At 45.0% G+C, this 21,132-nt stretch overlaps 1 protein-coding gene across 1 annotated transcript in view; it reads right to left on the bottom strand.

Moving 5' to 3' along the window:
• Positions 1-691: 691 nt before the first annotated feature.
• The window catches only part of ARHGAP6 (Rho GTPase activating protein 6), a 553,715-nt gene continuing 533,274 nt past the window's right edge, over positions 692-21,132 (bottom strand). Inside the window, 3 exon segments of the mRNA XM_075060558.1 lie at positions 692-2,786; positions 3,498-3,578; positions 4,900-5,162. Coding sequence (XP_074916659.1) covers positions 2,059-2,786; positions 3,498-3,578; positions 4,900-5,162 — 1,072 coding nt within the window. The 3' untranslated portion in view covers positions 692-2,058.

Below are 21,132 nucleotides of genomic sequence, written 5' to 3'. Positions count from 1 at the left end.
GCTTTCAAACTTGGGTGCCTAAAATTAGTAGCTAAAAACCATAGTTAGACCTGATCAACATTAGAAAAGTTGCACTGCTTTAATTAAATCTTTTAAAATTGATCTTGTTATAATCTTATAAACCTCATATACAGATGTACTTGAACCAGCTTAAACCTTGCATAAATCTGTTTAGTTACACTGAGTTAAGCCAGAGTTATGTGTCTGACTTAGAAGCCTAAAGGTCTGTCTACACAGCAAAGAAAACGCACGGCTGCTCCATGCCGGCCAACTCAGGCTTGGAGAGCTTGGGCTGCAAGGCTGTTTCATAGATGTATAGACTTCTGGACTTAGAAACCCAAGCTCCAGGATGCTCTCACTTCACAGGATCCTAGAGCTCAGGCTCCAGCCTGAGCCCAGAAATCTACACAGCAATGAAACAGTCCTGCAGCCCAGGCCCTGTGAGCCTGAGTCCGCCAGCATGGGCCAGCCAAAGTGTCTAGTGGCTGTGTAGGCATACCCTTAGGCGTGTAGCAACCAAGTCTTACTGATTTTCAGTGAGACTAAGTCACCTTTGAAAATGCTTCTAAGTAATTTAGGTGCTTGTGAAATTTTTACCTAATAATAATAATAATAATAATAATAATAATAATAAAAATCACTGACATTTATGGGGTTTATTACAATAATTATTACAACAAAAGAGCAAAAATTACTGCAATGCTTTTGCTTAGCTTTTATTCCATCATTATGGCACAAGATAGAACTTCAAGACAACATCATTGAATAAGTCTTCAGCTTCATTAAAATTAAGACTAGCATGTTTTATAAAAATCTTTTTATATGATACATTTTCCCTTATGTGAAAAAAAATCCTCTTAAAATACTGAAGTACATTGCCACCTGCTGGTCATAAACATTTTTGCAGTTTAATAACACCAGAACTTGTTAACAGCAACATTTAACAATGTAACATATAGTTATTGAAGAAAACACATTTCCCCAAATTTTGGCACAATATTTATACAAAAAGCTGCGAACTTCTCCAAATCTCATATTCATTTTTAAAACACTGCATGTGACTCCTTTATGAAAATACATGTAAATGCTTACTTTGATTGCTTTGTTTTTTGTTGTTTAAAAGGAAAAGCCATATTTCTTTCTATTGCGTGCCTTATTTATTTATTTTTTTAAATTTGGATTCCAGTTCAGTTTTTTAAAACAATATATAAAATCATACACCTATAAATATATATTATATATTATATACTGTATATATAAGATTGTAGTTGATCTAGAATGGGAGGGTAAATTTTTGCACTAAATCTGTTAGTTTGGTTTAGGCACAACCTTACTCTTGATTGATTAGCTGAACTGCTTCCTAACAGAATCTAAAAAAAAAAAATATTCTTTTATAGCATTGTATCAAATTTTAATTTTGTTCACAAACTTATATTTATAAGAAAAAAATATTTGGTAAATAATTTCTCCCCTAGCTTACTACTACCCTTAAAAATATATGGCTTTTCATGTTTCATTCTATTTTAGTGTTTTTTATAGGCAGTGAACAGAAGGACATTTCCCCCCTTAACAAATTGTTTAAAAGCACAGAAACCAGCTTGTGCACTTTCTATAGAATTCCAACGCATATTATGGTAACATAAGTAAGTGCAGTGATTTATTTTTTTTAAAGGCAGTCCTGATTGTCATTTGTATATGAACTCATAATATATGATTATCATATATAACCCAGACTATACAATCATCAAAACTGCAGACACATAAATACACCTTAGCAACACCAAAGCAATAGTTTTATCTTACACACAGTTTATGCATACAAAGTTGTTAGACTGAAATGTTCATCTCATTTTTCTCTCTTAAAAGCTTGCTATGAAACAGGAACATACTGCATTTGTAAATGGACTGCTTGACAGTGCTATTAAAGATTTAAAGTGAACAAAATTTTTTAAAAATGAAATTTACTTGGTATAAAACAAAAAGTTTTCTAATGTCACTATTCTTTCCCTATTCAAGAGAAGCGTAGGCTTGGAGGGCAGTTCTCTGTTAAGAGTCTGATCATACAAGGGTTTCAGGGAGGGCATCTGGGTTATCAGCTGATAAAAGCTCCCAAATTTGCCACCGCTCTCTTTGCCAATCATGCCAGTCTGGCTCTGATACATTTTTATTGTTCTGATTATTGGCAGGAGTGGAATTGGTGTTACCCACTTTGTTCTGTGAGGCCTGCCACTGCTGACTGGAGGTGGATTGGTCAGTTGATTCAGCTGCTGGTCCTCCTGCTGCTGTGGTCCCTGAACTTTTTTCTGGTCTTTGAAGTCTCCACAATGAGTGCACTGTTGAAGAGAGAGTTGGTCGCTGGGACAATGCAGAAGTTTGTTTTTTTGGGCCAGGATATGGGGGTGGTGGCCTCTCCTTTCTACTTATACCTTCTTGTCTCAGGTATGAAGGTTTAGCTGTTCTCGGCAAACAACCCACATTTGAGTCATGCTCTGTAAGGTCCTCTGCACTACTGAAAGTCAAATGCCGCTCAGACCTTGAATTGGACTGGTCTGAATTCCTTCTGCCACCTTCAATTTGCGAAGTACTGCAAACACGAGACACTGGGGGATGAGGCCTACATTCAGGAATGGCAGCAGTAGTCTGACTCCTTCGGATTATTTGCTTTCCATTGTCCAATTCTGTGGCACTACCCTGCCACCGAGGCCAATTCAATGATAGGTTCCCTTGGGAAAGAGAGCACCGTCCAGGTTGCAATGAGCTGCTTTCATAAATGTTTCCATATGAACCTGAAGACCAGAATGAGACAGAGAACATCAATATGACACACTGACATTTTACAAGTTACCACTGACTTATTGCATCCTATTGGCAAGGTCGGTGTTGGACCTGTATTATCTGAATTGTTCCTGTTATATAAAGTTGGTGACTTTAATACTAAGCACTGACATAATGCAATATAACTATTATACAACATTCCTGTGAGGTAAGGAGGTGCAGATGGAAGGAAAACTGAGGACAGGGAGTTAAGTGATTTGCCCATGGTATACAAGGTGTTAGTAGCGGAGTCAGGATTAGAATTCAGGCCCCCTGCCTCCAAGGGCTGTGCTTAAGCCCCTAGCATACACTGCCTTTCAAGTCTATTGTTCTGCTTTAAAGGAGATGAATTTCTATTACCTTATCTTGTGGCTCATTTTTAAATGCTGCCATATTTGTATAAGTGTTGTGCCTCTCTTTACCTTACATATTTGTAAAACAGTAAAGTAAAAAAACAAAATGGGAAGCAGAGGAATTGTTTAAAACCCCCTAAAGATGTGTCTAGAATGAATATCCACCATTTAAAAGCAAACAAATGAAGGCCATTGATCTTATAAACATGCATGCACATGTTTAATTTTATGTACCATAAGTAGTTCTATTGGCTTCAGTTCATAGTGCATATGAACGTGCTTAAGCCTTTGTCAGACTGGGGCCTAAAAAGTAACAAAGAAATGTCATACCTGTCATTCCTGGATCTTTGGAGCCACATTTCAGTGTTGAATGCCAGGTGCCCCAGATATTGAAATAATCCTCTGGAACATCTACAGAAGTAAAAGAACATGAAATGATCTCTTATAAGCACTTAATAGAAACACATGAATGCAACAATAAATAAATTAAAAGTAAAACTTTATCCAGCAGCACAAGATAAAAGAGCAAACATACTGATAATTCCTGTACACCACAGACAAAGAGCCAAATCTTGTTCTTAATCATTTAGGCTCAAATCTTGCAATGAGATCACTATGGAGAAGACCCATGAGCTTGCATGGAACCCACTGTAGGATTGGGGCCTTCCTTAAGTGTGTGACAAAGCCCTCCCAGCAGCCAGGATTTGGGGAGGCCTAAAGATGCAGATAGATCCCTAGTGGGATTTTTAAAAAGTGCCTAAATGAATTAGGGGCATCAAACTCCCATTGATTTCAATGGGAGCTAGGCACCTAACCTGTTCAGGTGTATTTTGAAAATTCATCTGGCCACCTGTCTGCATTTTTAGGTGTCTACAGACCTTTGAAAATAATGCCCCAGATCGCTATATTTCCTCAATTTACCCATTCAGTACTCAGCAATTTTGATGTGAAGAGCCTTCTGGAGTGCTGGCAGCATACCACTATTGCAGCATGAGCTGTAGTCCTTCACAGAAATAATCAATCGAATGGAATTTATAACTTGAAAGAATGTAATCGTTACAGCTCGAGGTGCCATCTGGTTACAGAAACAAGCAGTTAGACAAGGCCTGCACTGTAACCAAGTGTGGGGAACATCCCTGGGAAGATGGGAAGGACAGTTGCAGTGCCAGGATCCCAACATTGTTCTGCTAGCATGGTAGGATTGAAGAGCGATGTGTGATGAGTTTTACTTTCCTAAATGGTGGCTTCAGCTTTCAAGAGTTTGGGAAATGCTACACTCTAATGAGCACAAATGCAGCACAATGGTATGGGGGCAGCCAGCAGAGATCACAACATGGGTTGAGGAGCAGAGCCTTATGGCCCAACTTGGAAGGGAAGATGTCAGCTGTTCATTATAAAAGTAATCTATTGCTCCATTATATTACTCTTGAAGCATAGCACTCTTTACCATTCTAGCTGCACAAGCGCCATGCTCTCACATATCTAAAAGGTCAACAAATAGTGAATCCTCCATTATGTGGTGGGGAAGGATCCACAGGATCCTAAATGGATCCAATGTTTATCATGGCTCAAGTACAGCGAGAGAAATTACACTGCTGGATAAGTAGGTCTGAAGAGGAGGAAGCGATTCTGCCACAAGGGGGAGAAACAACACACAACATGTCCTTATAAACAGCATGTGAAACAGACAGCATTCAATGAACAAAATAAATACGTGCAGGTCCTACTTTACCTTTCCCAGCCCATGATCCAGGCGAATTCTCTCTTGATTTAGATTGCAAATGGCCAACCAACATGTATTGTTCAGGTACCTTGTACAGCTTATCTGAACTGAGGGCAACATCTTCTTGCATTGCCATCAGCGACCGTTCAGACAGTACTGGTGAGTTGTTGTCATAAGGGGAGACATCTCCACTTGAGGCTTTGTTGGAGTCCGTGGAAGAATGTCTCCCTCCCATAGAGTATGAACCTTCTGATCGCAGCATCTCAGGGCTTCTGACAGAATTTGATAGACAAACATTTGTTAAGGTACAGTATTCTGAGTCCATTAGATAAAGCTGCATTTTGACAACATAAAGAAAGGATGTGGTCATAGCTGCTGAAATGAAAACACTTTACAAGCAATACGGAGGAGACTTTTCCACAAATTTAAGGGATGAAAACTTGCCACAAAATGGCCAGCAGAGGCCAATAAACTTCAATGGATGTTGCAATTTAAAACAAAAACAAAAAACTGTACAGCTCACCCCTGGAAAAGAAACACACTGAATAGATTCCTTATATTACCTTGACCATTTTGCCCTGATTCTGAAACACTTATGCTTAACATGAAGCATGTGGGCTTATGCACATATTAAAATGTTTACTGGATTAGGGTCTAATTAAAGTAAGATCTGGGAAAAGAGGGGTTATACATCCAGTTAGCTATGGCAAGGTAACACAAGAAACAACGAGGGGGAAAGAAAGCAAATGATATGAGAACATAACTTTAGTTATATGTGAGCGTCATATAATGTCTTACCTTGAATGATCTTTGTTATATTCTCTCCCTTCTTGATAGAGTTCCTGATAAAGACTTACTTAAATGGAAACTGTCACGTTTGGAAGGTCCATATTTTCACTTTAAAAAAAAATCCCTTCTAGCCCTTCTAGTATAGAACAACCCTACACTAAACCAAGGTATGGACAAATAGAAAATGCAGAACACTTTGGGGATAGACATTTAATTTTCAGCTTCCAATGATTTATTAAAAACAGTTTAAAAATATGATTTGTAAAATACCTTGAACCATGTTTTATATACTATGCTATAAACAAATAGCAAACTACTTCATATTCTTAAAAACAAAACTTCCAGATCTGTTTCACCTAAAATGATCTCATTAGTAAGTGGATGTTTACTGAAGTCCAGTATTTGCTTTCACTTATGTAGTTGTGGCATTCTCTATACATAGACAGGAAAATGAGAAGGTTATCTACTTGAACTGGAGGTTCTTTGAGATGTGTGGTCCCTACCTGTATTCCACTGAGAGTTTACACATGCACACCATGCATCTGGAACCGGAAATTTTCACAATAGTAGTGTCTCTTGGTCCATGCATGAGTCCTTTTCTTGCCTCCTGGTTTTGTCTGATGTGATAAAGGGCGGGGCGGACAGACCCCAGGTCTCCAATTTCTTCTCCACTGTAAATCGAAGAGATCCGCAGCAGATGGGAAGGGGGGTAGGAAGTGGAATACAGATAGGGACCACACATCATGGCAGGTGGCCGTGGTCAAAGGCTGGGCTCTCGTGGAATGGGCCCTCACCCGGCGGGGGGGTGGGGGGGAGGCAGGAGGAGGCAGTCCCGACAACTGATAGAGTGTAATACACCCTGAAATTCCCTTGTAGATTCTCTGTGAAGAGACTGCCTGCCACTTAATACTCTCAGCTATTGCAATAGACAATTTAGAAGATTTCTTGATTGGTCTTGTTCTCTGCAGGTAGAAAGCCAAGGCCTGATGGACGTCGAGGGAGTGAAGTCATCATTCCTCTTCCGAGGTGTGAGTCTTCAGAAAGAAAGCAGGTAAGTGGATGGGTTGGTTCGGATGAAACCGGGGATGCACGCACAGGGAAACTTTATCCTTATGGAAAGTAGTGAAAGGAGGGTCCGCCATCATGGCCCCAAGTTCACCTACCCTTCACCAAAGGGCGGTTTCATTAGTATCAACAGAACTAGGTTAAGATCCCACTTGGGGGGCGATAGGTTGTATGGGTGGGAAGGTTCTGATGAGGCCTTTCCAAAACCAAGCAGTCAATAGGTGTGGAAATACAGAGTGTCCTCCCACGGTGGGGTGGAAGGCACTAATAGCTGCTAGGTGGACCTTGAGAGACTTGAGGGTGAGACCCGATGCCTTCAAGGACAGGAGGTAATCCAAAAGAAAGGAAATCTCCACTTCTGGGAAAAGGACTTTCTGTTGGGCCCAGAAGGCGAAGCAGTTCCACTTGGAATGGCAGGAACACCTAGGGGGCTCTTTCCTGCTGCTTGAGAGGATGTCTTGCAATTCTGATGAAGTCCAGGGACTGTTTGGTGTCCAAAGTTGATTTTTCAAGGTTGATGCTGGAGCAGGGGTGAGTTCAAATGGCTGGACCCTGTATTGAAAAGGGCTGACAGACTACCGTGAACCTCAGGAACTGTTTGTGGGCCAGATAGATGTCTGTGTGAAAATAAATGTCCTCCATATCGAAAGCCGTAAACCACATGCTTTCTTCTAATGAAAGGATGATGGCTGCTAAGGTGACTATACAAAACTTGGGTTTGCGGATGAAGCAATTGAGATGATGGAGATCCTGGACTGATCTCCACTGCCCTTCTTTTTTGGGTATCAGGAAGTAAGTTGAATAGAACCCCCCCTTGATAGTCCGGAGGAACCCATGCTATTGCCCCTCTTTGTAATATGGAGTCCACCTCCAGGGTGAGGATGCTGTTGTGAGAGTGGTCCTTGAGGAGGGATTGGGAAAGGGGTTGTGGACGAGGCAGCATAATGAACTCAGTCATATAGCCACAATGGAGAACATTTAGCACCCGCTTCTCCATTGTTATTGCACTCCAAGCTGGTAAAAAAGAGTGCTAACCATCCCTGAAGGAGATGGGGTGGTGGTATGGCAGCAGGCAATGTGGCTGACGGGACTCTAGGGTTCCTCAGAAATATCTCTTCTGTGAGGGTTGCATCTGGGAGGAGGAAGATTGCGAGGGTGGTCCTGGAGAATGAGATCTTTGAGTCTTCTGACTCTTCCTTGGTGGTTTGTAAGGCTGTTGATGGAAAAACTGGGAGGTTCTGTAACGCTGTGCGGGCTATCAGCAGATGAACTTATGTTTTGGTGCTGGTATGTAAATACCCAAGGAATGGAGTGCAGCTCTCAAATCCCTGAGGCTGTGGAGGAAATTGTCTGTTTTCTGGTTGAAAAGATGAGATTCATCAAAAGGGAAGTCTTCAGTGGTATTTTGTGAGCCACCACTCCCTCCTCATGACAATGCCCATGGCCAGTTAGCATGATGAGGTATCTGCCACATCTGTTGCTGATTGGAGTGAGGTCCTCACTACCAGGGCCGGCTCCAGCTTTTCTGCCGCCCCGAGTGGGGAAAAACAAAAAGCTGATCAGCGGCAGTTCAAGCACGTCATTTCATTCTTCGGCAGCAATGCGGCGGTGGGGCCTTCACTCCCTCTCTTCCTCTTCGGCGGCACTTCAGTGGCAACTCAAAGAGAAAGAGAGGGACTGAGGGACTCGCCGCCGAATTCCCGCCGAAGACTCGGAGGTATCGTCCTGATACCAGACGGACTGCCGCCCCTTTGTATTGGCTGCCTCAAGCACCTGCTTCCTTCGCTGGTGCCTGGAGCTGGCCCTGCTCACTACCAGTTTCTCCGCCTCAATTATTGCCTAGAAGCAGGCTCGGTTCTTTTGTGGGAGTTTCTCAGCAAAGTGCCACAATTTGCTGTAGTTCAGGAAATCATATCTGACACGTAACGCCAGATAATTTGAAATCCTGAATTGAAGGCTGGCTGAAGAGAAGACTTTGTGGCCTAAAAGGTCCAGTTGCTTGCCCTGCCGGTCAGATGGGGCAGAACATGGATGCTGTTGCCCAGCCCATTCTATCGCTGCCTGGACCACAAATGAATTGGATGGGGTGTGAGAACAGAAACTCAGACCCTTGGCCAGATACACAGTATCTTCCCCCTGCCTCCGCTTTGGAGTAGGCATACATATCACTAGTGTATGCTAAATCATGCAAGCTGGCTCAAGGATGGCATCGCTGATTGGTAGAACTACTCTGCCTGGCACTGATGACTGAAGTATATCCAGCAGCTTATGCTGAGCTCCTCCGGGGAGTGTGAATCTCTCCAGCCATTCTACGCAGGAGATCCTGGAATTGGTGGCAGTCAGCAGGAGATGGTGGGTTCCGGTGGTACTATTGGAACTGGACTGGGTGGTTCACCTTCCATTACAGGACCCAAGCATCTGCTTGAAGGCACCCAAGATGGTGAAATAGGCAAAGCCTCCCCGATGGAACGGATGGGTTCCAAGGAGAGTATTAGCGCCAGGATCCCCCACAGAGCCAGCATTACGGATCTCGAGAGCTCCGAGGAGGGTCCCACAATGCAAGAAATGGGTGGCTCCATGGCAGCTAGAGTGAAGGATACTTCCATGATGTAGAAGGCCTCTGCTGGTACTTGTAGTGGTGGGAAGGGATGGAAAATCACTGACACTCATCCGAGTCCACTGAAGATGTAACTTGGAGACCAGTTCCATCAGCTGTACCACTGGAGCCAGCACAAGCATGTACACTGCCAAAGCAGGGGAGTGAGGAGTGCCTCAGATGTAGCATGTCTTGTCCTGGAGATAATGTCTCCCTGGAAGCAGAGGATCCAGAAGACACGGGGACCTTGGCTCTCCCAGGGCAAATGCTTCCTGGTGCTCTGGTGCTTTCCCCCAACTTTCCCGGAGTCAAGGGCACTTTTTCAGTCCCTGGAACCAGAAGAGCAGCAATGGTCTTCCCAGGAGTGGATGACTCTCTAGCTCTGAGAGATGCCAATGTTGACTGTGTGTGCAGGTCTACACTCAGTGCCAGTGGATCTGTCAATTTATGCAGCTTCTTTTCGTGTTTGTGAGCTTTAGGGTGCACTCTGTCCCCATGACTGGAACTCGTGGAAGGACGTTCTCCTTTCGTAGGCTTAGGGGAAGACTTACTGCCATGCTACATGCATGCTTCCTTACCTCCTGACCAGGCCCCAGCATTGGGTCCATAGCGGTGGCACAGCTGGTGCTGACCTTGGCTTCCATAGTTTTAAGGTGCACTCCTCGCAGCCTCAAACTGATGTATGGGGGATTGCCCAGCCAAGGGCCAAATGAGATCTCATGGTGACTTCCATTAGGTGCTTCTGGAGATGGAGAGCTCAACCTTCTTGGGTATGGCTGGGGAAGGACTGGTAGATACTGCACCTGGATGAAATGTAGGCTTCTCCCAAGCAGTAGAATCAGGGTTGATGTTCATCTCTGACAGAGTAGGAACACGGGCAGGAGGCACAGATTTTAGAGCTTGGGGTTTTCAGCATAATCCAGTATCCACACATGGGTATAGAGGGAAAAAAGGGAGTGTTCACAGGGAACAAAACTCCCCCAAAAGGAACCCCCATCCTAATCCTAAAATAGCAAACTACTAAAACCTACCATAAAACCAATAAAAACGTAAAAACATTAAAAGTAGCTGTACAATTGTATACTTTTAAAGTTCGTCACATGCAAGAAGACACTAATAGTTCCAACCTAGACCACAGAGTGGTGAGAAGGAACTGGAGATGCAGTCGGTCCACCCTGCCCTTTATCATCTCTGACAAAAGCATGAGGCAAGCCAAGAGTGTATACACGGATGAATGGACACTAGTACTTCAAAATTCTCCAGCTCTAGATGCATGGTGTGCTTGTGTAAACCCTCAGTGAAATACAATAGTCAAAGAAGAAACCAAAAAATACTTTGGTGAATTTAACTACTGCCTGTGTAATTAGCAAAATTTTAATGGCCCCTGCTGTATTAGCTTCTCTCCAACATTGCAATCTTGGATATATTACAGTTCCTAAAGTTAAATTAACAGGAAAAACACATTGTCACATACGATAAGTAATTAAATGATCATATGCTTTCATGCTTCATGTTTCAAACAGATTTTTCTTTTCTTTGCTTCATTCTGAGAAAGACTTTTAAAGAAAAATGCAAAATAAGTATGACATAGGTACACTATATGAAAGAAAGGCAGATTATGGGGTATTAAAGAGATAGTAAGAAGAATCTCTATCATTAAAGGAGGATGGTAATGGGAATCCCTGTAAAAATATCCTTTACAAGTTATGAACTAGGTGAAGGAAAGAATAAGAAAAATGAATCATAACAAACCATGCCATAAAGCACAAAGTAGAAGATGTGCTAAAACAATGACACTACTGGCATCAGATCCCAAGCTTTGAAAATCCACTAAGTTTGCCTGTTAGAGACTAGTTCAAAAATACCATTTCAGGTTCCAGAGCAAACATGAAATGCCAGTAAGGAGCCTTGTTCATTTCTTTGAAGGGACTGATGTCCTAAATTTATGTAATGTCACTCAGATACTGCTAGGATGGCTGCATTATAAATACTACTACTACTAATGAATCATTCTACTCAGGATCCATTCCTATCTTCCCACGGGAATCAAGAGCCATAAAAACATAAAAATCTAGACAACATGCTGGTCTGAGCAAGGAGTGTCTCTCTCTCTCTCTCTCTCTCTCAATATTTTAAGGCTTCCAAAAAAGAATAATCATCATTCTCTCTTGTAAGAAGCAACTCTTATGTAGTGCAATGGTGTAGCAGCATCTGAGACTGGAATGAACTCCCCCAAGAACTAAGAATCATCACAAATCTCACCATCTTCTACTGCAAATGTAAGGCACAGTTCTTTGACCTTGTCTTTTCTAACACAAACACATAGCAACAGATAGAAAGATACGCACAACGAAAACAAGACACTCCACTGCACATGCCTCTTTCTTTGGCGAGAGGATGACAGAATAAACATCAGGTGACGATGTGTAGTCACATGGCTTAATGCACTACTTCAAGGCACTCAGACATTACAGTGATGAGTGCTGTATGAAAACGTATATAGAATAAAATAGAGAATACAATCTCTAAGTATTATAGGGAAATCTATATTCCAATTCCAGTTGGAGAGGGATTGTATGACTTAACATGCAACCTTTCACCTCTATGTCACAGATTAGTATTGATTAAAAACTAGGACTGTCAAGCAATTAAAAAAATTAATCGTGATTAATCGTACCGTTAAACAATAATAGAATACCATTTAAGTATTTTTGGATGTTGTCTACATTTTCAAATATATTGATTTCAATTACAATACAGAATACAAAATGTACAGTGCTCACTTTACATTTATTTTTTATTACAAATATTTGCACTGTACAAAACAAAAAAAAATATTACTTTTCAGTTCATCTAATTCAAGTACTGTAGTGCAATTTCTTTATCATGAAAGTTGAACTTACAAATGTAGAATTATGCACAAAAAATAACTGCATTCAAAAATAAAACAAAGTAAAATTTTACTGCCTACAAGTCCACTCAGTCCTATTTCTTGTTCAGCCAATCGCTCAGACAAAAAACTTTGTTTACATTTGCAGGAGATAATGCTTCCCTCTTCTTGTTCATAATGTCACCTGAAAGTGAGAACAGGTGTCCTCATGGCACTGTTGTAGCTGGCGTCGCAAGATATATACATGTCAGATGCGCTAAAGATTCATATGTCACTTCATGCTTCAATCATCATTCCAGAGGACGTGTCCATGTTGACGGGTTCTCCTCGATAACAATCCAAAGCAGTGCAGACCGACGCCTGTTCATTTTCATCATCTGAGTCAGATGCCACCAGCAGAAGGATGATTTTTTCTTTTGGTGGTTCTGGTATCTGCTTTGCGTTTTGTCAAATCTGCAGCAGAAGTGTTCTTAAAATGAACAACATGTGCTGAGTCATCATCCGAGACTACTATAACATGAAATATCTTGCAGAATGCAGGTAAAATAGAGCTGGAGACATACAATTCTCCCCCAAGGAGTTCAGTCACAAATTTAATTAACATATTTTTTTTTAACAAGTGTCATCAGAATGGTGGCTGAAGCATGAAAAGGGCATACGAATGTTTAGCATATCTGGTATGTAAATACGTTGCAATGCCAGCTACAAAAGTGCTATGCAAATGCCTATTCTCACTTTCTGGTGACACTGTAAAATGCAGTGGGTAGCACTTTCTTCCGTAAATGTAAACAAAACTTGTTTGTCTTAGAAATGGATCTAACGAAATAGGATAATATGTAAGCGCTAAAAGTTTGCATTGTTTTTTTAGCTGAGTTGCAGTATGTAACAACAAAAAAATATCAATATTTGTAAGTGGCCTTTCATATAAGCACTGCACCAGTATTGTATGAGGTTAAAACCGAAACAAATACTGTTCTTTTGTTTATAATATAGATGACAGTCTACACTTTGATATTCTGTGGCGCTGCACACTTGCCAGGCAGCGCTGGTGGGGTTACAGGCGCTGCAATTAGACAGTGTCAACACTTAAAAGCTAGCCAGCCTGGCATCTCCTGTTTGCAGCGCTGGCTAACCTGGGGTCTGCTTCCGGGTAGCGAGATCAGCCGTTATTGCAGCCGCTGGTCATCAGCGTGTGGACACTCACTCAGCGTTTTCTTGCTCAGTCCATGGTATTAGACTTATCCCAAGTCCTTTTCAGCCTCTTGGTCAGGGCCTAGGCACTCCACTGCACTGGCCTCAGAGCGTAGAGGAGGAACGGCTGCCGAGATCCGTCCGGGAGACGTTGCCGCGTGCAAGCCTCCAGTCGCGAGACGGGGCTTGCCGCGAGCTCCGGCTGGAGAGCGGGGCTGCCACGCTCCAGCGGGAGAGGGTGGCTTGCCGGCTCCTGCCGGAGAGGGGAGAGCGGGGCTTGCCGGAGCTCCGCCGGGAGAGGGGTTTGCCGCGCTCCAGCGGGAAGCGGAGCTTGCCGGAGCTCCGGCGGGGAGCAGGGGCTTGCCGGAGCTCCGCGGAGAGCGGTGCTTGCCACGCTCCAGCCGGGAGCGGGAGAGCAGGGCTGCCACGCTCTCAACAGCCGGGAGAGGCTGGGAGAGCGGGGCTTTGTCGGATCTCCCGGCCCGGGAAGAGCCGGGGTTGTGCCGCCTCCGGCAAGGGAGAGCGGAGAGCGGGGGTTGCCGCGTCCGAGCCGGGAAGAGCGGGTTTGCGGAGCTACCCGGGAAGCGGGGTTTCCGCGCCACGGCCCGGAAGGAGGCGGATTATTTGCTCTGCTGCGTGCTGCCGCCTTGGCCACTGATCTTCCGCTGCACTTGCGCGGGCACGTGGCGCGCGTATACTGAGCTGCGCAGCTTGGGATTACAAATGCTGCATGGTGGGGTGTTGTGCATGTCAACAGTCCGTAGTTCAGGCTGTGAGGTGACGTACTGTGTGGGCGGTGCCACACAGCTCTCAGGCGGGTGGGGAGAAACGCAACGCCAGGATGCTGGAGAGAGCGTGTTTTGCAAGACAGCATTCGCAACGCAGCAATGTGCTGAAGGTAGTGTTGGGCTGTGGAGCCCTGCGATCGTCCACTGCCTCCGGAAAGACGGTACGGTGGTCTGCCTGCGGATGTAGCTAAGCCAGTTGTCTGACCATACTTGGAGCATAATGCCGGAAGCTCCCCCGCCGGGGCCTGGGCGAGTGAGGCGGGGGCTCGCGGCTGCTCCCTGCTTGCAGCCGCTTCGGTTGAAGCAGTACCTGGCCTGCCAGGGGGGTTAAGGCAGACAGGTGCTTGGGCATCAGAGAAAATTCACCAGGCCAGGAATGCCCAGTGGGCACAGTCTGACTCCAGGAGGAAAGCGATGAGCGGAAGGAACAAGGGCTGGTTACACCCACCCGAGGGACACTGCAGCTCAGCCACACTACCCTTGGGGGGGCAGGACGGGCCGGAGAAGAGCGCCAAGGCGGGGCCTCCCCCGAGTCCAGGAAGACTGACCCCTTCCAGCTGCCCCGGCTGGAGTAGACGAGGCTCTTTCCGGCGGCCAGAACGGCACATGGGATTTGTTCACTCCCAGACACGGCAAGGCGGAGAGCTCAGAGTCCCTGCATGCAGGGAGAGACGTGCCTCATCCCGGTTGCGGCTAACAGGTTCGGCTTCTCTCAGACCGTCGCATCACCAGGATCTTGCCCTCTGACCTCGCGGAGCGCACCTTCATAGCGCTGCCACCACTAGTATCGAGTCGCACAGAGGGAAAGCTGAGGCACACACGCGCAATCTTCAGAGAACAAACATGCGAGAGAAATGGTACAGCGACTTTCGTCCTGGGAGTGAATGCCTCCCCCAGGGGCGGGAATGCAAGACACTGGGCTGTTTTGCTGGGCACTGGGAGCACTGAGACTTGGCCATGCCGCGGAGTCCTCAACCCCCAGCCTGCTTGCAGCCGCGGCAGCTCTGGCAGCCGGCCGGTGAGCACGTGGGGCTTGGTGCGGGTTGCCCACTGAGAAAGAGGGAGGCACTCGTCCGGGACCCGCCAAGCACCGGGCAAGCCAGCGTGGGGGAGACACCCTGACCACGGGATGGAGACATCCAGCTGGTGGGCTCCAAAGCTCTGGGGGTGGGGGGCATCATAGTGGCTGCAGCTGCCGTCCGCCAGCCCTTAGGAGGCTGCTAACATCGTGGGCCTTATGTTGAGAGGGGGTGGAACGCCCCCGGCCCTGCCCCCGCCTTCTGCCTGGCGAGTGAACCTCAAGCCACCGCCCCAGCTGCGAACGAGCAGGCCTGATAACTCTTTGGGAAACGGGGCCCTCGTGGGGAAACGAACCCTCGAGAGTGTGATACTAGCACCAGGAGGCGTCGAGGGCGTAGACTCACCTGTCCAAGTGTGTCTCCACCAGAGGCACGCGCCGAGACACAGTTATGCGCCTACGGCCTCGATTGGGGGTCCATAGCCTCAAGAGCCGCAGGAGGCTGCGGCCTGGCCGGAACTGTACTTTGAGGTCCGTTCACTCGCACGACGTCCCGCAAGCCCCCAGCTCGTCCACGGGCCCCGGGAAAGCCGGCAAAGGGCTCAACCGCCCATACAACGCCAGTTGTGACCCTAGAGGCCATGCGGTCTGGACCGGCGCTGGCCCAGCCCGCAGATGCCCGGCAGGCCCGCTTCCGCCCCTCCTCGGAGCGTGGCAAAACCCTGCTCTCCCCGCCCACCGGTAAAATGGCAAACCCGCTCACACCGCCGAAGAACTCCGGCAAAGACCCAAACGCTGGAAAAGCGCGAAAACCGTCTCCCGCGGAGCTCAGAAAAGCCCCGCCCTCCGTCCCGGAAAAGAGCGCAGCCCATCTCCCGCTGGAGCACGCACCAGCTAGAAGAAGTGTGCAAGCCACGATAAAAAAATCAGCGAAGGGGAAAGCTCCGGCAAGCCCCGCTTCCCGGCCGGCGCGGAACACCCGCTCTCCGGAGGAAGCTCGAAAGTCTCACGAAAAACAAAATCCCACAACGCGCAAAAACCAAAACGCTCTACCGCAGAAAACAAAAAACGCTGGAGGTGGCAGCCCTGCTCTCCCAACAAATCCAAAACATCCCAAAAAAAAGACTAAACGACAAGCCCCGCTAAAAAAACAAAAAACAAAATAAAACTGAACAGACTCAAAAAAAAACATCACTCGCCGGAGCTCCGGAAAAAAACAGACAAAAACCGGGCGAGAACCGAAAACTCTCCCCCAAAGGAGCGCGGCAGCCCCGCTCAAAGCTGAGCGTGGAACCCGCCTCCCAAGGAGCTCAAAAAGCCCGCTCTCAAGACGGAGCCGGAAAAGAGCTCCGAAAAACCCGCTCTCCGCTCCTCTCAAGGCTCTGGCAAGGGAATGGATGCTAAACAGAGAGAAAGAATGCTGGATAAAAAGTCCTAATCGACTGGAGGAAACACAACCTGATGACAGCGCTCATCCAGCGCTGTCTCGCTACAAACAACAGAAAGCTGCAAACAGGAAACTGAAAAGGCGAAGCTTTTAAGTGAGACACCTGCTAAGTTGCAGAAGCTAACCTCCGACGCTGCACTTGCAAGTAAGTCAAAGGCAAATACAAAGTGTAGACTGCTCACACTATAAAAAACAGTATTTTTATCGTTTAACACTCATACAAGTACTGTAGTGCAATCGCTTTAATCATAAACAACTTACAAAATATGAATATTAGTTACATAACGCACTCACTCAAAAACAAAAATGCACAAATTAGCGTTACAATTCATATCAGAATACTTCTCAAAGACCAATAAGAAAAATTGTTACAATTTACGGAAGAAAAATACAATACATGCATTTTCGTGTCACAAAAGTGAGAATAGGCATTTGCATAACTTTAAAATTAAAAAACAAAATTTACAAACAGATAATGCAAACATTCGTTCCAAAAGCCACATTCTGATGACACTTGTTAAAAAAAAATAGTTTAATAAATTTGTGACTGACCACTGTGGGGGAGATTGTACTGATCTCCAGCTCTATTTACTGCATACTGCAAGATATTCAAAAATAGTAACTAAAAACTCTCAGCAAATAAACAATACTAAAAAGCAGATTTGAACAAACCGCAACAATAAAAGAAAACACCAAAGATCATAAATAAAAAACGCTGGTAGCAAAAATCAATGACTCAGATATGAAAAAAACAGCCCGTCGGTCTGCACTGGCTTTGGATTGTATCGAGGAGACCCGTCAAACATGAAGTCCTCTGATGATGATTGAAGCACCTGAAGTGACATTAATCTTTTAGCGCAATCTTGCCCATTGTTATCTTGCGACGCCAGCTACAACACAGTGCTAGACACTGTTCTTCAATTCAGTGACATATAACCTAAGGTTTTTTGTCAATGCACTCAACACCCATGCACATGCAGCATTTGAATCCAAGTGCCAGTCAAAAAAAGCGCAGGCAGTGCCCCCAAGTCAAAGCCAGGCAGTGCCCAGTGCAGCAGCAGGCAGTGCAGAGCCACCATATCAAACCTGTGAGTGTAATGCTAATACACCGTACCCCCCTTCCTGGTTTATGTATTGTATTTTTAAATAAAGGATTTCTTGTCTTTTAAATCACTGTTTATTATTACAGAAACTGTAACAATCTACTACAAGTAAAAATAGGAACTGCAAATCAATGAAACCACTGCAGTAATTGCTGTGAAGCATGCTCTTAACTGCAGTGGAAGGCACCCAACATTACTGTTGGCTTCAGCCTCAAAAGTGCTCCTTTAAGGCATCCCTTATCCTTGAAGCCTGTGCTGGCTCTCCATTGCCCCGCTTCTGGCTGGGCAATTCAGCCTCCAGGCGTTGAACTCTCGAGGCCATTCGTCACGAAGGTTTCACCCTTCCCTTCAAATAATGTATGGAGGATACAGCACACGGTTATAATCGCTGGGATTGCTGCTTTCCAACACGTGTAGCTTCCCGAGAGACTTCTCCACTCTCTCCTTCAAAACGGCCAAAGCACTAGCACAGATCATTCTGCACCGGCTCAGCCTGTAGTTTGAACTGGTCTGCTCCTGTCCAAGCTTCCCTGTATACGGTTTCATGAGCCAAGGCATTAACGGGAATAAGCGGGGTCTCCAAAGGATACCATGGCATTTCGACGTCCCCAACTGTGATCTTACGGTCTGGGAAAAAAGTCCCTGCATGCAGCTTCCTGAACAGGCCGTTCCGAAAGATGCGTGCATCATGCAGCCTTTCCCAGGCCATCCTGTGTAAATGTCAGTGAAACGCCCACGGTGATCCCACACAGCGCCTGGAGAACCATTGAGAAACCCTTCCGATATAATGTACTCGGATGCTCAGGTGGGGGTGCCAGGTAGGAATGGCGTCCCATCTTTATTGCCCCTCCAAGTTTAGGAAACCCATTTTGGGCAAAGCATCCACATGTCTGCAATTCCCCAGAGTCACGGTTCATCTGACAGCGATGCGATTAATGGCTCCTGCATACTTGCATCCACCCTATTCCAACGGTCGATCTTTTCCCACTCCAAACTGGTTTGCGACCGATCCGGTAGCTGTCCTGGAAGTTGCCAGCTTCCAGAACTGCAATAGCCACTCGCTTCTCGCACTGACAGGGCAGCTCTCAGTCTCGTGTCCGTGCGCCGCATGGGTTGGGCGAGCTCAGCACACAGTCGCCAGGAAGTGGCTTTTTGCATCTAAAAGTTTGCAGCCACTGCTCGTCATCATCAGACTTGCAGGACCGATGGCCCACCAATCAGTACTTGTTTTCGAGCCAAAGGCGAGAGTTCCACGCTGCAGAACAGTCGTTACTGCCACAAGCATTTAGTGCAGCAGTGTCAGCAGCATCCATTCATCATCTGAGAAATCTCACTGTCACTTTGTGAGCATAAGGAATAGATCAACTGCGACGGGATGTGCTGGCAATCATTCATCAGCAAACATCCTAAGCAGCTCGGGCTCCATTCTTCCTGAATCAAACCGCAGCAGAATCACAATGGCACAAACGGCTTGAAAAGGGAAGCGATGCACCACGGTCGTTGGAACAGGAAGCGAATGAACCGCGCACCTTCGGCCCCTTCCCACAACCCCAGCAGCAAATTGGACGAGGTGTCCTGTGGGATAGCTGCCCAATGCACCACTCACAACAGGCGCTGCAACTGGTGCAAGTGTGGACACACTGCAGCGCTGGTCGCTGTCAGTGTGGACACACTGCAGCGCTGGCCGTACACAGCTGTACGACCACAGCTGTAATGGCCAGCGCTGCAAAACTGTAAGTGTAGACAAGCCCTGTGTTGTAATTGACATCAATATATTTGAAAATGTAGTAAAACATCCAAAAATATTGATTAAGTTTCAATTGGTATTCTATTGTTTAACAATGCGATTAAAACTGTGATTCATGCTATTAATTTTTTCAATTGTCATTAATTTTTTTGAATTAGTCGTGTAAATTAACTGTGATTAATCGATAGCCCTATTAAAAACCATTATCTAAAGAGAACTTCAAACAAAAAAATCTATCATTTTCAAATATTTTTATTCTATGATGACTACTTAAACATGGTAAACCATGAATGGTCTTAAGGAACTATTTTTATTTAGAGGTAATTTAGATTTGGTTCACTTTGCAGCTGGAGACCCCAAAGCTTCATCGTCATTAATGCAAAGTACAAAAATGTCAGGGAAATTATCCAAAACATCCAATGTGGTAATTAGTGCAATGTTAATAGTAATTAGCACTTCTCAACGCCCAACCCTATTACCTTTCTCTGATGTTTCATACAAGATACTCAACTCTTAAGAGAAGTGGAAAATGAGGAAACTCTGTTTTGTCTGCCTTTGAGGAGGAAAACAAAGAGATTGCTATGTTATGGCTAAAACAGAGTCAAGAAATTTTTCAGTGGCATTAAAAACATAGAAGTGGAAGGCTGGTCCAGTGCATGCACCAGTTGTAGTAGTCACAGGATAATTTGCATGAGAATAAAATGTTGAAGTTAGTTTCATAGCTTAGTGTGTGAGAACAATTAATTTCTTTAAGGATGGAGCTTGTCTATTGAATTATTGAGGAATATGTAAAGTTTTCCGTCCCATGGGTCCAAACTGAAATCCATACTCAAGTACATGGTCAGCAAAATCCATTAAGGAATGTGGTTATTATATTTTGGAGGATCATTTTGATTAAATCTATGTAGACATCTCCCTTGTTCTCTACTGCCTCCCTCTTCTCGCAGGAAAAATAACCAAGATATATGTGGCCAAAAAAATGCTCCCATGTCTTTAAATGGAAATTATTTTCTGCAACATACCCATCCCTTAGAAACAGCACATTCCTTGTATTAACACTGAGCCAATATTCTTAGCCAAATTCTGACCCAAAAGTTTCCAATCACAGCTGAAAACATACGTGCATCAACATAAATAGCAAAGAAAAGTGAGTCTTTCATAAATCAGTTGGTAGCCAGGTAAAAGAAAAATGACAAAACATATTTCTATTCTCAGGGACATTTTAATATTCTATTTTTTAAAGTACAACAAACAGGTAGTACTGCACCTATTATCTCCTTATGTCACTGAAAACCTTTCCTTGAGGGGTGGGAGGAGGAACTTGTGATTTGCACAAGATATCCACTGTCCCCTGCATGTGTGCATGTTGGCTGAAAAATAAGGATGCACAAGGAAAGATCAATAAGCTTTTAGAGTATTCAGTGAAGGATTTAAGAATAAACCTTCACATGCACAACGTTTTGTAACTTAAGTCTATGATAAATCAGAACATGTATCTATATGTGAACACAATCATACATCTCTATATACTAGGGGTAGGCAACCTATGGCATGGGTGCCGAAGGCGGCACGCAAGATGACTTTCAGTGGCACTCACACTGCCCAGGT

This window comes from Chelonoidis abingdonii, chromosome 1, assembly GCF_003597395.2.
Source record: "Chelonoidis abingdonii isolate Lonesome George chromosome 1, CheloAbing_2.0, whole genome shotgun sequence".
NCBI classification, from domain to species: domain Eukaryota; kingdom Metazoa; phylum Chordata; order Testudines; family Testudinidae; genus Chelonoidis; species Chelonoidis abingdonii.
Note: the sequence above shows the minus strand (reverse complement) of the source record. Positions and strands in the feature narration are given on the sequence as shown.